The sequence below is a fragment of the Alexandromys fortis genome, unplaced genomic scaffold (genome assembly GCF_014885135.2).
Source record: "Alexandromys fortis isolate MF-2015 unplaced genomic scaffold, M_Fortis_MF-2015_v1.1 scaffold_86, whole genome shotgun sequence".
NCBI classification, from domain to species: Eukaryota; Metazoa; Chordata; class Mammalia; order Rodentia; family Cricetidae; genus Alexandromys; species Alexandromys fortis.
This window is the reverse complement of record NW_026067965.1, coordinates 4469168-4483205: the sequence shown is the minus strand read 5'-3', so window position 1 is coordinate 4483205 and position 14038 is coordinate 4469168. Positions and strand designations below refer to the sequence as shown.

Sequence of the window (14038 nt, the reverse complement as noted above, 5' to 3'; positions counted from 1 at the left end):
TGAGCCCACCCCCAGCCCTTTGCTGTGAGATTCACTTCCAGGCAGGTCTTCGAGTTCCCTCTTTGCAGAGGAACATCACCACAAAGCAACTGTGCAAAGCTGAAGCTGGGTGTCGTGGCTTCATACCCATACACTTGGGAGACAGAGGCAGGAGGATTGTCACAAGTTGGAGACATCTTAGCATGGTCTACCTAATGAATCCCAGGCCAACTTGGGCTAGGAAGAAAGGGAGTGGGCTAGAAAAAGGAAAGGGGAAACTGCTTGTTTTTGTCAGGCGGTAAGGATCTTCAGGGAGTGCCTGGCTTTGGTGACCTGGAACTGGCCTCCTGGGAAAGCCTTGCACTAAGGAAATGTGGAAAGTTGCTTGACTTTAGAACTTCTAAAATGCTGTGCCGTGCCCCCATCTGTGCAGGTTGCTTACTGCATGTAGAAAGGGAACGAAATCTGGATGGAGATCACCGAGAAACAGACAGGAAAGAACCTCAAAAAATACTTCCTTGTTGGACAGTTTGATGCATGCCTTTAATCCCAGCACTCGGAAGGCAAGAGGCAGGCAGATCTCTGAGTTCGAGGCCAGCCTGGTCTACAGAGTGAGTTCCAGGACAGCCAGGGCTACACAGAAAAACCCTGTCTTGAAAAACAAACAAACAAACAAAAAATCCTTCCTCATGTAGTTCAGGGCTGGGTCACTCTGTTGTTGTATGTTTTGTGAGACATCACTAGATAGTCCACCCTGTCTTCTACTTCAAGCAATCCTGCCTCGACATACACACACGCATGCGTGCACCTAGGGTTCTGGGTTACAAAGGTGTACCATCAGGCCTGCTTTGTTTTATTTTTTTCTCTTTTGAGACAAGGCCTTGCTAATTGCCCTAGCTAGACCACAAACATGCCTCAGCCTCCTAGATGCTAAGATGACAGGCGTGAGCCATAATGCCCAGACAAAATCCTTCCTCACTACAGAAATGGTTATTGGGCCTAGTGGTACACGTAGACCACCTAGGGGACCCTCCAAAGAGCACCCATGCCCTTTAGGTCCCACCCCCAAATATTCTGAAGACAGGCTAGGATACATGAGACCCCCCACCCCAGGAAAAAGATGAAGACAGTAGATATACCTAGTCTGGGTTCTGTTACTGAATTGTTATTAAATTCCATGACCAAAAGCTACGTGGGGAAGGAAAGGGTTTATTTCATCTTCTGACTGCCAGGTCACAGTCCATCACTGGGGGGAAATTAAGGCAGGAACTCAAACAGGAACCTCGATGCATGAACTGACCATGGAGAGACCATGGACGGCTGCTGCTTATTGCGTGTTTTCCTGGCTTGCTCAGCTTGCTTTTTGTACAACCCAAGGTCAGCTGCCCAGCAGCCCCCATAGTGGGTTGGGCCGGCTCCCACCAATCATTAATCCTCCCCCCACAAATGCCCATCAGACTTGCCTACAGCCTGGTCTGGAGGAGGCACCATCTCAGTTAAGGTTCCCGCTTCCCAAATGCCTCTGGTTTGTATCAAACAGCACAGACAGAAGGTGGTTATCATGGGCTCTAAAAGTGTTGTTCCCCATAGCTTGCCAATTCTGGAAGCCACTGTTGGGCCATTAGGGCTCTCCAACCACTGTGCCACTGGCAGGGCAGCAGTTCCCATTACCATTGCAAATCCACTCTTCCATGCTGGCCTTCAATAGTTTCTCAGCTAAGTTTAACCTTAAACTGGCTCCCTGCAGTCCAGCCTTGGCCCCTCAGCAGGACTTGCTAAATCCTTTGCCCTCCAGCTTCTTTCTCTTAGCAAAGCTACAGAGGTATGGCTTGACTCCGCCAGTTTCCCAGAGGACACCAGCTGAGATCATTCCTCCTGGGCAGACCAGGCCCAAACATCCTCTCCATTCACAGGGCCCCTGAGTGTTTCTGAATGAGTTGGCCTCCCTTGGCAGGCTATCCCTGTCACCAAGAACATTTGGCTGAACCCTACAGAGCACCCCAGGTGTCCCTCTGGACTGGAGTTCATCTTCTTCCCCTCCCCAGAGTTAGCAAGAAGATCCTGTAAATAATGTCCTTTGGGTTCTTAACACCATGAATCATTGTACACATGGGTATGCCTCCCCAATTTGTAGCTAAGAAGCCAATCAATCCCCCACGGGGTTTAACTCTAGCTTGTGTATATATCTATGCACTAACGTGGGTGCTTATACTCACCCTAAAGATCTGTTTGGGGGCCCATGGGCACCTAAACTGGTAAATCACAGTCCACCTTTAAAGGAGCATCGTAAATCTGTGGATATGTGTGCATCTGCTCACAAACTCTGCTAATGTCCATATATGTTTCTTAACATATATGCACATATGTATGTCTCATTCTTTCACCGTGGCGGCTCCCAGTTAGGAAAGTCTCTAGCTTGCATGTTCTTCAGTATTTGTTGCATTTGAAATGACTGGGTGACCTTACCTTTTGCCCTCAGGCTGCACGTGGGAGTTTGGAGCCATGGTGAACTACATCAAGAAGACATATCCCCAGACCCAGCTGGTCGTCGTGGGCTTCAGCCTGGGCGGTAACATCGTGTGCAAATACCTGGGGGAGACGCAGGCAAACCAGGAGAAGGTCCTGTGCTGCGTTAGTGTGTGCCAGGGGTACAGCGCGCTGAGGTGAGTCATCTGCCCCCCCCCCACACACACACATATTCTGTTGGGTCCTCCAGTTGACGGTACTCGTTTGTTGAGCTAACCCGAGACACTAGCACAGGTTCCAGGGAGCCCCTTGCAGACCGAGCAGAACTTTTCAACTCTCAGCTGGATCTGCTTCCGTGTCGTACACTAAAGTTACCCTAGCAGGCCTGTTAGGTTTGAGGTGCATCACGGTATTTTAGGATCAGATCTGTAATTGGATCACCAAAGCCGCTGTAATAGCTGCTGCCTCCCTAGGGAGTCTCAGATTATGTCTGAATTTCAGGACTATGGCAGAACTATGTGTTAACAAGAGAACATGGGAAACAACAGTGTCTGACCCCTGGGTCTTGTGACCCCAGATCCTCCCCGTCCAGCAGGATGGGTGTGTGTCAGATGGTGTCTGAAGGGACATTTGGAACTCTTCTAAGCAGTGCCCTCACCTGAAAAATTTACCTCTCAGCACCCTGGGAAGCTGGCCTAGGGAGCAAATGTGTACCTCAGCCCTTAGCTCTCCTGCCAGCAAACTCTGCAGGATGAGTTCGTGTGTGTGAAGGACTCAGAACAATGCTGGCTACAGAACATAATCGTCAGCAGCATCGCTACCGGTCACTGGGAAATGAAGAGGGTGGCTTAGATCAGGGGTCACAAAGGCCAGCCCGATGACTGCTGGTCAGGTTCAGCATCCTGACATCTTTTGTGTTAGAAACCATCAGATTCCCTTCCCAACCCCGGTGCCAGGAACTTGCCGTGGATGCTAACCTAGTCTTCAGAGAGCACTGGGTCTTATAAATAGGAAGCTTGTGACAAATTTGCCCTTTTCTTCCCCTCCTCTCTCCTTTCTCCTCCCTCCTGGCCTCTCAGTCTTACAGTAAACAAGTTTCCTTGCAATCTGTAGCAATAGCGCCGTCTGCTGTTGGCAGATGAGCAGCACAGTTAGCAAATAAGGCAGTTGAGTGAGTAAAGGAGGAGCCGCCCTTCCCTGAGACCTCCAAGAGCTCAGTGACACAAGTGGCTATTGTCACGTGAGCCTCATGCAATAGGAAAGAGGTCAGTTGAGTCTCTAGACTGTGATTGGCATTTGGCTGCCGTCCTCACATGGACTCTTGAGGCAGGACAGAGAAGCACCGTTGTCCCCTGTGTGCTGGCACTGTCTGGGGCTCATAGCCATGGCTGGAGGACGGAAGGAAGGAAGGAAGGAAGGAGGAAGGAAAGAAAGAAGGAAGGAAGGAAAGAAGGAAGGAAGGAAGGAGGAAGGAAAGAAGGAAGGAAGGAAGGAAGGAAGGAAGGAAGGAAGGAAGGAAGGAAGGAAGGTTCCATACATGAGACCAGCGTAACCTCTTCCTGCAGATGCTAGAGGCAGGAGGCATTTCGTCCCTGCATGGCAGCTGGGCAGGTGGAACAGGGAAGTGCATTGCATTCTGACTGGCATCCCAAATATAAAACTCATTTCTTACACCTGACAGGCAGCTCCCACAAACATAATTTGCAAGTTTTTCCTCTAGGGTTTTGAGTAGCCACACAGTCTCCCTCACAGGGTCCTGCCCACCTCACGTGATGTTAGCAGTATCTCTGGGGCCTTCTCTGTAATTACCTTGTTTGTCTGTCTGTCTGTCTGTTTGTTTGTGGGGAATGAGTGTGTATTCATGCCACAGCACACATGTGGAGGTCAGAGAACAATTTTATTGTTTAAATGGTCTCTGTGTATAGCCATGACTGGCTTAAAACGTGCTATGTAGACCAGGCCAGCCTCAAACTCAAATAGCTCTGCTTGCCTCTGCCTCCTCTGGGTGCTGGAATTAAAGGTGTGGGCCATGGTGCCTGGGCGGGGGACATGTCTTTGAAGCTCGGTCCTGTCCTACCATGTGGGATCTACAGACTGAACTCAGCTTGTCACATAGCAGGAAGCGCCTTTGCCCACTGAGCCACCTCAGCAGCCCCTCCCCTGGGATTCTCTCTACTCTCCTGAGTTAGGTTCTCCTTGTGTGTGCACCACTCATCTCGAAAGGCTATCTGAGACTATAGCATCCTCTCTTGCCCCCCCTTCAGAGTTTCCTGTACGCTCTCATGACCCCACTGCTCCTCATCCCTCTGTGAGTGATACTTACAGTCCATCTTGGTACCCTGTGTTGCCACAGTTTCCTGTGGCACGCTCCATCCCTCTGTTCATTGGATCTCCTAAATCCCAGGCAGACACTGCCGCCCTCCAGAGGCATGTGGCTCATTGGCCCGGCATCCATGTCCTCACCCTCCTTGGGGTCTGGATCCCTGTGAACTCAGGGACTTTTCTGCAATGAGCACCCGTGATATTGCACCTAAAACCCTCTGCACTGCTGGCACCTAACTGTATGGCCAGGACGACCCTCCCCTCCTTATCTCTGCAGCCCCTCTTCTCTTAGGTAGGTCCTAATGAAAGCAAGGATGCTCCTCACTCAGGATCTAAGCAGAGGGAGAAATGAATGAGATCAAGAGAAAACGGGCTCTAGGGAACCAGGACAGGGCTCTCAGAGCAAGCAGCCGCAGGGATTGAAGGTCAAGACTGGAGGAACCAAGTAGAGGAGCAGCGGGCTGTGGCTCGATGGTTGAGAGAAAGGACATTAGGCACGTGTTGATAGTGTCCCGCCTGTGACGGTGTGGCTTGCTTGTGATGATGTGGCTTGCGTTTCTACCTGCGAGGTTCAGGGAGGTCCCGTACATGCTAGGGGCTTCTCGGAAAGTGTATTCTTCTCCACGTGAAGCTTCAGCCTTTGTTTGGTGAGCACATCACACGCACCTTTATGCTCCCCAGTTAATTATTTAAGCAGTAGCAGCAGATTCTTGGCAGGCCAGGAGGTGTCGGGCCTGTTACCAGCAGCCAGCTGTGCCATTATGGCCCTGGAGGCTTCCCGCTGGGTCATCTTCAGAGGGCTTTGTGGCCTCTCCCCAACTGTCTGGATGCCGCGCGTCAAAGTGGTACCCAACGTGGGCACGAGCCAGCATGCGCTGCCCACACAGCCCCGCGCTGCAGTCGTGGCGCCTCTCATCTGCTGTGGTTCTTCCAGGGCCCAGGAGACCTTCATGCAGTGGGACCAGTGCCGCCGATTCTACAACTTCCTCATGGCCGACAACATGAAGAAGATCATCCTGTCCCACAGGTGTGCCCCTCCCCTTCTGTCTCAGAAGATGCCTGGGGTAACAAGGGGGCTTCTGTGCCCAGTGAGAGCAGCCCTGATGGGGCCTGTCACTCTGAGGGCCTTCCTCCTCAGGAGGCTGCTGGGAAGGGCTTCAGCCCTGGGTCTCGGCCAGTCCTCAGCTTCAGCCGCGTGGCAGGAGGCTCAGAGCAACGCGTCAGTGCCTGCTTTGGCTCAGGCCCTTGGAGCCATGCAGAGGGAGCAGGAGTCGGCCAGGAGGTATCAGCGATGGCTTTGTTCTGGTTACTCCCATTGTTGGTCTCTCTTGCTTCTCTATGGCACTTCCCTTACCTCTAACTAGACTGGAGCCTGTGGAGACCCCTGCTCCCTTGGCCTCTCCACACCTCTGTCCTTGCCAGCATCTGCCCACAGGGCCCACACTGTCCCTTGAGGCCCATCTCGGTCACGCTTCTCACATTAAGCTGGTTGTCTGAGGCTTCCTCTGGGTTCTTTCTTAACTTGTGGGTCTCGACCCCCTCGAGATCGACCCTTTTACAGGGGTCGCCTAAGACCATCAGGAAAACGGATATTTTTACATTACAGTTCATAAGAGTAGCAAAATTACAGTTATGAAGTAGCAAGAAAAATAATTTTATGGTGGGGGGGGGTCACTACAGTCTGAGGAACTGTGTTAAAGGGTCACAACACTGCCCTAGAGCCTGGCACCCAAGGAATGCTCAAGAAATACACTTTGGCAGGGACTCTTGTCAATGCCCTGAGAAAAAAACGCATTCTACGTGATCTGTCTCTTGGTCCTTTTGGTTGGTTGGTTGTTTTGGGGGTGTTTTGGGGGTGAGGGGAGGCTTGAACTGCTTGTTTTAGTTGTGATCTCACTGTGTTGCCTAAGTTGACCCTAAACTCTTGAACTCAAGCAATCTTCCTGCTGCAGCCTCCTGCATATGGGGCCCCCAGGCATGTGCCCCAGTGCTCACCTCTTAATTTCCTCCCTCCACCCTAGTGATTAAAACAGCATTGTCTAGCCCAGCTTAGCCGCACACCCCAGGCCATGCTGAGCTTCCAGTGGGTGGGACTCACATGGTACCTGAGCAAAGGGGGGGGGTGCTCACAGACCCTCAAACTACAAAGCTACAAGGCATGTCCTCAGGTCCTTGTATCAGGTTGGTTGAGGAGAGATTTCTGCCCCCTGTGCTGAGGCAAAGTCAACAATCCTATTCAACTATGTAATTTGAACAGTGGTCACATGCTGGCCACTGAGTTGGAGGCAGCCCAGCTGAAGTTCCGGTGAGTCTGAGGATTTACTGAGGCTCTCTAGCCAGACGCGTGAAGTTAGAGTGTTTAAGTCCTTATGTCTGCACCTCTAAGAATGGACAGTGAGTTCTCCGAGGGAAGATGTGTTTTGCAGAAAGTGCAAGTGTTGCTAAAAAGTCCTGAAGGTTCATTATGCAATTGCTAGCAAATTGGGAAGGCATGTTGGTGTGTTTACCACAGAAAGCCAACTGACTGAAATCCGAGGGAAAATTTAGGCTCTGAATCCAATCCTTTGCCGCCTTATTTGGGAAAAAGTAAGTCCTAAGAAAGGATGCTGATCTCCTTTTGGAGGTTATAAATGGATACAGAGCCCTGCGTTTCTGGCATGACTGTTTCCTACTGTCGCGCCAACCCTCAAAGCAGACGCAGTCCTCCCTTAGCTGCGTGACTGAGAACACCAGCTTGGAAGGGAAGTCCACCCTGCCCGTTGTCATCCCCACCTTCATTGTCTTGTCCTAAACGGACGGACGGACGGTCCTCTTCATAGAAACGACCTCTGTATGGATCCCACTCCTCCATCTCCACAGATGCACAGGTCCAAACAACAGCGGGTGGAGATCACGGTTAACCCTGGCTTTATCTGTGCCGAATGTGTGCAAGTTTACCTCCTGAGAGTTTGTTTGGAGGTCCTAGCAGGGGGTCATAGCTACTTGTGTGTCCTTGACCAAAGACCGTTTCTTCTTTAGGGAAGGCCATCCTCTTTGACCAAACATGCAGTTTCCATAGAGACACACAGGGAGCTGTGAGGGATGAGGGGGTCACCAGCCTAGGCAGCCTGATCACCCTCACGCCCGCAAGTTTTTTCACTCATCTCCTAAATCGTATAGTCAAGTCTAGCAACTGTTTTCATTCCGTCCCTAATGTCATTGAGAGGTGACTAAGCATGCAGGAAATGGCAGGGTTACAGGCACATCCTAAAGCCAGGTATGCTGGCACGTGTTGTTGTCCAAGCTACTCAAAAAAGAAGAGACAGGAAGATTGCTTGAGCCTAGGAGCTTGAGAACAGCCCGGGGAACACAAAGAGACCCTGCCCTATCCCATTCCACCACTACCACCCTCCAGTCCTGGAGTATCTATAGATTTGGGTCTCCGAGGAATATCCTCTTGTTGTTTGTTTTCTTTTGCTTTGTTTTGCTTTGCTTTGTTTTTCAAGACCGGGTTTCTCTGTGTGTAGCCCTGGCTGCCCTGGAACTCACTCTCTAGACCAGACTGGCCTCAGACTCACAGAGATCTGCCTGTCTCTGCCTCCAGAGTGCTGGAATTAAAGGTGTACGCCACCACCTCCCAGCATCTGAGGAATATCCTAAAACTAATTGCCTGTGGGTACCAAGGGACAGCTTTTCAGCTGACACTGTAGAGAGCTGCTGATTTAGCCAGATGCCAAAGGGGTTACTGGTTAGCTTCCTTGTTAAGCAACACAAGCAGCTTGTAAGGGAGCAAGGGTCTGCCAACAGTTGGCAGCATCCACATCAGTGTAAACCTGAATCTCCATGTTTGGCTCGCTGCCTATCACTCTTCCAAAAGGCTTTCCTGGGCTTCCTCCCCTGTGCTAAAGGCTGTGTAATATCTGGCCAGCTTGAAACCTAGTCTTCAGTTTATCTTGGTACCCTGGAAGGAAAGGAGGGCTTTAATGTTTATTTTCCTATGCATGCTCATCGTGGATATTATATTCTAAAGGCTCAAAGAAACCAGGCATGATAGCACATTCTTGTAATCTCCGAATGTGGGAGGTAAAAGCAGGAGACTCAGGAGTTCGAGGTCATCCTTGGTTACCTGAGAGATTTAAAATTAGCCTGGACTACAGGGGACCCTGTGTTTAAATAAATAAACAATACAAGTAAAAAAAAAAAAAAGAACTGGGGCTGCAGCCTACAGTAGAGTGTTTGCCTCGCATGCCTACGACTCTAGGTTCAATCCCCAGTAACACAGGAAAACAAAAACCAAAAATAAATAAAAGGCTGGAGGGCTGTATGTCTAATTTACTGTAACTCTGGTCCCGTGGCGACTGGCCAGGAAAGCTGGCTCCACTGTGGTGGCTTCTCTCCGGCGTCACTTTGTTCACTTCTGCGTCTTGTTCTAGACAAGCTCTTTTTGGAGACCATGTTAAGAAACCCCAGAGCCTGGAGGACACGGACTTGAGCCGGCTCTACACAGCAACATCCCTGATGCAGATTGATGACAATGTGATGAGGTGGGTTCCCAAGGCCGGGCCAGAGGCTGCCTTATCCAGAGTCAGCTCTGCCACGCCACTGCCTTGCTCCCCTTGCTTCAGCGGCTTCTTCTCATTTCAGTCAGAGTCTGTTGCTTAGGAGAAACGATTGTAGGAAAGTTCTCATCTCTTGGAAATGGGTAAAGCCTCTGACCATGTGTCACAGGCAGCTTTGAACTGGTGGGTGAAGTGTCTCCACCTAGTGGTTCCCCTCAGCAACTGTTATGTCCTGCCTCAACACAGGACAAGATCAGCACCCCCCAGGTCTGCCTTTGCAGTGGGCAGGGTAGTTTTTGTACATCCTCAGGATGTTTACCCAGACTTTGGTGGCTGAATCTATCAAAAGCAGATAGCCAAAGGTAGACCAAGAGACCTGTAGGTTTCCAACAACACATGGAACCACTTTCTGGGCACGGGGAGGAAGCGAAGATGCTTCTGGGCGGAAGATGTAATCCCCACCCGGTTCTCTCATTTGGCTTGCGCTCCTATGATCTTACCTTTGCTGACACCGGCACCTTCTAATTGAAGTCAGAAACTTGACTTGTAGAGTTGGCTTCACACCTTGTCCCTGTCTTTCACATTTCACAATCCTTTGATACCTTTAGACATAGCCTAGAGCAGACAGGTCCTCCTGGATAGCGGGCCGTTGGCCTGAGGCTGAGAGAGCTCTACTTTTTTCCTTCCTATCCTTTCACACCAGGTAAATTCAAAGGGGCCAGTTACTGTTTTCTCAGAGCAAATAAAAACTATGGAATTGCTAGTCTATTTAAAAGATGGAAATTGTCTTAGGGTTTTCATTGCTGCTAAGAGACACCATGACCATGGCAACTCTTATAAGGAAAGCATTTCATTGGGGTGGCTCACTTACAGTTTCAGAGGTTCAGTTCATTATCATCATGGTGGGGTGGTGTGCAGGCAGACATGGTGCTGGAGAAGTAGCTGAGAGTCCTACATCTTCCAGGCAACAGGAAGTCGACTGAGACACTGTGCAGTCTCCTGAGCATAGGAAACCTCAAAACCCTCCCCCACAGTGGCACACTTCCTCCAACAAAGTCATACCCATTCCAACAAAACCACACCTTCTAATAGTGCCACTCCCTATGAGATTATGGGGGCCAATCGCATCCACACCACCACAGAAATAAACAATGCCTAGCCCTCTTGGGGTACAGTCTATAACTTGCTGTGGTCCCTAATAAGGTTAGAAAAGTAATTTAATTTTAATGTAATATAAATTTCCTATCCATCATCTTAATTTAAGCTCAAAAGGAAAAGCCCCTCAGTTCTTGCGAAGGCCTTCATCATCTGTAGTGCTGGGTGGCAGCGGTCCTGTAATCAAACCGCTCTGGCAGCCTCCTCACAGAGTGGTCACCAGCAATGCTAGAGGAACAGAATGCTTTGGAGACCACAGAGGACAGAGTCACACATCCTGGATGTGATCTCTGCACACAGCCTCTTCCCCACTAAGGGACCCTAATGGTCTAGCCTGAGCCTTCTGGGTCCTTTTTCCAGACTGGGGTACCTAAGAAGGCTAGAGGTGGAAGAGATCCTCAGCTCTGGGGGAGGAGGCAGGATGTCAAGAGCCTGGAGGCTCCTCCCTGGGTAGGAAAGAAAGGGAGGTTCAGAGGTGTTCTGGCCCACGATAGAATTTGGGGTCTCAGGGCATCAGAGCCCCAATGAACTCTCCAGGTCTCTCAGCCCAGAGCTGAGCAGAGCTGCAAGCCTCTCCGGTGTTGTGAGACCTCAGGTGGCCAGTGACAGGTACTGCTCCTGGAGTGGAGGGAACTGGTAACTTCAAGCACACTATTCCAGCGGCTCCAGGGTAACTCTGCTGAAAACGGAGTTCTAGCTCATACATGTCTGTGACCCTGAGTATCTCGTCAAAGATGATAAACGATTTGGTGCTGCCTCAAAAAGATGCAGTAGACAATGTTGAGTATTACAGTTGAGACTGATTGAGATTTTCCAGGCAGGGCGCACGGAAGCCCTTCCATATAGTAAGTCTCACAACACCCTCAAGGAAGGTCTTGCCTTTGATCCACTTTACAGTGAGATAGCTAAGGCCCAGGAATCTTGAACATTTGCCTGAGATTGCTCAACCAGATTTGAATCCAGACCCTAAGCCCGTGCTCTTGACTCCAAACTCTGCCACCTACGTTCGTTTTGGTGCACTAGCTAGAACCATAGAGAAGCCGCTGCCTGTGTGGCTTCTGCCATTGCAGTGAAGTTAGTGTGGAAAGCGGAGAGTCATTGGCTCAGCTCTATAACAGATGTCATTTTGCCTTTTTGTGTGTGTGTGTTCATGTTCCAGAAAGTTCCACGGCTATAACTCCCTGAAGGAATACTATGAAGAAGAAAGCTGCATGAGATACCTGCACAGGGTGAGTGGCGGCCCCGCCTCAGAATCACTGTCACCACAGCCAGCTTTGCCCGCGGTACAACAATAAATACCCTTCATAAGTTCCCTGGGGAAGCGGAGCCGTAATCTGAACACTGTCACGCCACGCTAGTTTGTCACTCAGATCTTCTATTGAGCCGGTCGCCCCCGCTGTGACTGCCGTAGTCTCAAGTCCCAGAGCTGTGCTCAGACCAGGCTTCTCTCAAATTGCCTGAGGCATCCAGGATGTCCTCAGACATCCTTTGACCATATAGTAATAAAAACACCTGTGTTCTGCCATGGGTTCTCGTGGGAGATCCATCTGACTTTCTTGCAGCCCTTGACCCCTTCTTGTGGCCATTTGTATCTTACTAACATGCTGTCTAGTACTGAACTCTCAGAATTCTGGTAAACAGAATAAATTGGGGGGAGTTCTGTATCAAAGTGACAAGAAACATGTACTAGGCATAGTAACATGCACCTATAATAACTAGTACTCAAGAAGCTGAGGCAGGAGGATTGCTGTGAGTTTGATGCCAACTTGGTATACATATACCCAGCCAGCGGGAGCTGCATTGAAAGACCACAACTCCAAAGCAAAAAGAAGGCCAGCAAGATAGCTCAGCAGGTGAAGGTACTTGCCACCAAGGCTGGTGCTTTGAGTTCAAAACCCAGGGCCCACACCGTGGAAGGAGAGGAGTCACTCCCAAGTTGTCCTCAGACCTCGCATGCATGAGCGCACACGCGCACATAGATGCACAAATTGATATCATAAAAAAATTAAAGGTAGACTGGTTTTGATCTGTTCTTTTAGCACCTACAGCAAACCTTGTGTTTACTAAGTTGGTGGCCAACACAATTCCCGTATTTCCTGAACCAGCACTGAGCCAGACTCCTCCCTTCTGCCATGCACCGTTGCTCTTATGCCAGCACACAGCTCCCCATGTGTCTGTGTCCATAGGGGTGGCTGTGAGTGATAGTTCTGTGACTGTCTCAGCTATGGCCAGAGTGTCAGGAGAGCACAGCCATTCAGTATGTCGGGGTGGCAGTTCAGGAAATCTGAGTGCCCCATCAGCACCCTCTATACTCTAAACCAAAAGGAGGCTCTTATTATCTGTCTTACTAATATGCATACCGAGCACAGTCCTGCCAAGAGCTCCCTGACACCCACCAACCCGCTCCTATTTGTGCGGTTTTGTTGAAATAGGTATTGAACCTAGGGCCTTACATCTGCCATTTAAGTGCTTTACCACTGGAGACATCTCTAAAGCTTGATTTTCTGAAATAGGGGTATTGAGATATATATATCCCAGGCTGTCCTTGAACTCAGAATTCTTTTGCTTCTGCCATCCAAGTTCTGGGATTTATGAGGGTACACACCTGGCTCTCACTCCTGTTTGCATCTTTCAGATTCTTCTAAAAGGTCTCCTTTCCCTATAGTGGGGTGCACTTCACTTTATTTTTTTTTTTATATTATAAGCCAAAGGAAAGATAGATAGATAGATAGATAGATAGATAGATAGATAGACAGACAGACAGACGGACAGACATCTTGATGCTGCCATTTTTCTGAGAACGGTGGCTAATATGAAACACTAAAGATAATCAGAAACACTTGTGAGTAAGGACACATTAAGCCCCGTCTCCCATGAGCACACAGATCTCCTAGGGCCCTGGCCGCTTTGCTCCTATATAATACCTGCTGCCAGGTGGCGATCACAGCAGACTTGCCCCTCCTCTCGTTGCCAGTGATGGTGAGGCATCCTTAAGGCTCCAGCCCAACAAACTGAGCCCTGAACATTCCCCTTTGCTTCAAAGGCCTGTCTGGGAGGGAGCGGGCCGTGTAACAGCAGTGTTCTTCTCGCTGCAGATATACGTGCCTCTAATGCTGGTTAATGCCGCTGACGACCCCTTGGTGCACGAAAGCCTTCTGACCATTCCAAAGTCTCTCTCAGGTGAGTCTCTTCCCCGCTGTTTTCCCAGCCACACAGCAGATTACCGCTGTCCATCTTGTCCCTTTTTCCCCCGCTGTTCTGGCGGCAGATGGAGACAAGCCTCAGGGGAGGGGGCAGCCCATTGGCTGGCAAAGGCCCCTGGGTAGAACCTTCTAGACTTCCATCCTGGTGCCGGAGACAGGACCATTCTTGATATCCGTCACCAAGAGTGTTCTGTAGGGATGTTGTCTCAGAGCTATCGGTCTGTTAAATAGGAGAGCCTGACTTAAAGAGAGATTTAGAACTAAATCTCTCTTTGCCCTAAAAGGCAACAGAAAACAAAGCCCGTTCTGCTCCCTCCCATGACAGCCCCTCCATCTGCCTGGAGGTTATAAGCAGCTGAAATGGCAGAGAACGTT

At 50.0% G+C, this 14038-nt stretch overlaps 1 protein-coding gene across 1 annotated transcript in view; it reads left to right on the top strand.

Moving 5' to 3' along the window:
* Abhd2 (abhydrolase domain containing 2, acylglycerol lipase) overlaps positions 1–14038 on the top strand; it is an 83960-nt gene that overhangs the window by 67061 nt on the left and 2861 nt on the right. The window contains exons 6-10 of the mRNA XM_050153931.1: positions 2459–2642; positions 5702–5794; positions 9180–9290; positions 11620–11689; positions 13556–13640. Coding sequence (XP_050009888.1) covers positions 2459–2642; positions 5702–5794; positions 9180–9290; positions 11620–11689; positions 13556–13640 — 543 coding nt within the window. The remainder of the gene's footprint in view (positions 1–2458; positions 2643–5701; positions 5795–9179; positions 9291–11619; positions 11690–13555; positions 13641–14038) is intronic.